This window comes from Nanorana parkeri, unplaced genomic scaffold, assembly GCF_000935625.1.
Source record: "Nanorana parkeri isolate BGI_ZX_2015 unplaced genomic scaffold, ASM93562v1 scaffold3183, whole genome shotgun sequence".
NCBI classification, from domain to species: domain Eukaryota; kingdom Metazoa; phylum Chordata; class Amphibia; order Anura; family Dicroglossidae; genus Nanorana; species Nanorana parkeri.
Window position 1 is genome coordinate 32,880 of NW_017309451.1, and position 2,777 is coordinate 35,656.

The following is a 2,777-nucleotide window of genomic DNA, read 5'->3' on the forward strand; positions in this document are numbered from 1 at the left end:
CGGCCGCCTCGTTGGGTTGGACAGGCCGGTTGGCCGCACAGACTGGCTGTCCGCCCGTGGCCTAGGAGTACGGTTACTGGCGCTGCTGTACCACGGGCCGCTCTGTCTCCACACAGCCAACCCTTAGCTGCTGAACACAAGTCTACGTCTTCACGGGTAACAGAAATACAATAGCTGCCACTATGGACTGTGACTGGTATGCTGGTCCTGACTTTACTACCTAGGAGCCACTAATCCAGACCAAGCATGGGTGACGGGAACTTCACTGGCTGCATGCTTGGTCCAGGATTGGGATGAGGGGCCCAGGGCGTTAGAGGAACTCACCATTTGGAAAGGTAAAACTCGTAGAACTTCACAGGGCAGCGCAGCGGGTTCTGCTTGTTCTCCTGCTGCTCCAGCGCGGCCACCTGGTCTTCTTCCCGCTTCCTCTTAGATGCGCTCTCTTTCAGGATGACACAAAGGAAATTATTCTCAAGTAACAAAATGACAGAACGGAAGTTAAAGCCGAACTCCGCCCACAAAAACCTTCGTATATTCCTCAACAGCTGCCAAAGGATATAAAGATCCAGTTTGTGAGCAACAAATGCCTCTGCAAACCCAGATAATACCTTGTAAATGTGGCAGTGACATCATCCCTGAGCATGTGCAGAGCTTGTGGGAGGGGCCCGGCAGGTTCCACCCACTAGAGTAAACTACAGGAGGGGGCGAAGCATAAGGAAACAGCAGCAGTGATTGGTCTTTATGACAGGAGGGGGCGGAGACAAGACCAGTCACCCTGCACAAGGAAAGAGAGCAGTGGGCGGTCTTTATTACAGGAGGGGGCGGAGACAAGACCGGTCACCCTGCACAAGAAGAGAGAGCAACAGTAACCGGTCTTTATTACAGGAGGGGGCGGAGACAAAACCGGTCACCCTGCACCAGGAGAGAGAGCAGCAGTGGGCGGTCTTTATTACAGGAGGGGACGGAGACAAGACCAGTCACCCTGCACAAGGAGAGAGCAACAGTGGGCGGTCTTTATTACAGGAGGGGGCGGAGACAAGACCAGTCACCTTGCAGAAGGACAGAGAGCAACAGTGGGCGGTCTTTATTACAGGAGGGGGTGGAGACAAGACCAGTCACCCTGCACCAGGAGAGAGAGAGCAGGAAGTGGAGGTTTTTGAGGCCGGAGTTCAGGTTTAAAGACCTGCGTATGAAGGGTGAATGGAGGTCATGTACGGTACCTTTGCACCTCCTCTGCAGCGAGGGAGGGTAATGGCGGATGCTGATGATTTTCGATGCTCCCCTGTTGGTGGCGCACTTGCGGGAATGTCGGACGACGTTGGTGAAGGACAGCTGCAAGTGCTCCTCGGCGGTGCGCAAGCCAAAGTACTTGGTGTTAAAGAACATGAGCGTGTTCAGGAGCACGTAGGGGGAGTACACGCCCAGCTGCTTACAGTCCCACAGATGTTCTTCCTCCACACGTGAGCACATCAGCCCTGAAATTGGGCACAAGTCAGGGAAATGCCCGATGAGCCGTCACCTACACACCCATCACCACCTGTGCACACCATAGCCCCGCCCCCACATCTCTATGTCAGGGAAATGCCCGATGAGCCGTCACCTACACACCCATCACCACCTGTGCACACCATAGCCCCGCCCCCACATCTCTATGTCAGGGAAATGCCCGATGAGCCGTCACCTACACACCCATCACCACCTGTGCACACCATAGCCCCGCCCCCACATCTCTATGTCAGGGAAATGCCCGATGAGCCGTCACCTACACACCCATCACCACCTGTGCACACCATAGCCCCGCCCCCACATCTCTATGTCAGGGAAATGCCCGATGAGCCGTCACCTACACACCCATCACCACCTGTGCACACCATAGCCCCGCCCCCACATCTCTATGTCAGGGAAATGCCCGATGAGCCGTCACCTACACACCCATCACCAGCGCCCACCTTAGCCCCGCCCCCACCCCCGAATCTCTATGTCAGGGAAATGCCCGATGAGCCGTCACCTACACACCCATCACCAGCGCCCACCTTAGCCCCGCCCCCACATCTCTATGTCAGGGAAATGCCCGATGAGCCGTCACCTACACACCCATCACCAGCGCCCACCTTAGCCCCGCCCCCACATCTCTATGTCAGGGAAATGCCCGATGAGCCGTCACCTACACACCCATCACCAGCGCCCACCTTAGCCCCGCCCCCACATCTCTATGTCAGGGAAATGCCCGATGAGCCGTCACCTACACACCCATCACCAGCGCCCACCTTAGCCCCGCCCCCACATCTCTATGTCAGGGAAATGCCCGATGAGCCGTCACCTACACACCCATCACCAGCGCCCACCTTAGCCCCGCCCCCACATCTCTATGTCAGGGAAATGCCCGATGAGCCGTCACCTACACACCCATCACCAGCGCCCACCTTAGCCCCGCCCCCACCCCCGAATCTCTATGTCAGGGAAATGCCCGATGAGCCGTCACCTACACACCCATCACCAGCGCCCACCTTAGCCCCGCCCCCACCCCCGAATCTCTATGTCAGGGAAATGCCCGATGAGCCGTCACCTACACACCCATCACCAGCGCCCACCTTAGCCCCGCCCCCACCCCCGAATCTCTATGTCAGGGAAATGCCCGATGAGCCGTCACCTACACACCCATCACCAGCGCCCACCTTAGGCCCGCCCCCACCCCCGAATCTCTATGTCAGGGAAATGCCCGATGAGCCGTCACCTACACACCCATCACCAACCCCCCCCACCTCACCCCCCCCCCC

General features: G+C 57.8%; 1 protein-coding gene across 1 annotated transcript in view; it reads right to left on the reverse strand.

Moving 5' to 3' along the window:
* Positions 1-2,777, reverse strand: part of ZMYM3 (zinc finger MYM-type containing 3) — a 25,674-nt gene that overhangs the window by 690 nt on the left and 22,207 nt on the right. The window contains exons 22-23 of the mRNA XM_018574719.1: positions 1,221-1,475; positions 325-442 (exon numbers count right to left, since the gene is read on the reverse strand). Coding sequence (XP_018430221.1) covers positions 325-442; positions 1,221-1,475 — 373 coding nt within the window. The remainder of the gene's footprint in view (positions 1-324; positions 443-1,220; positions 1,476-2,777) is intronic.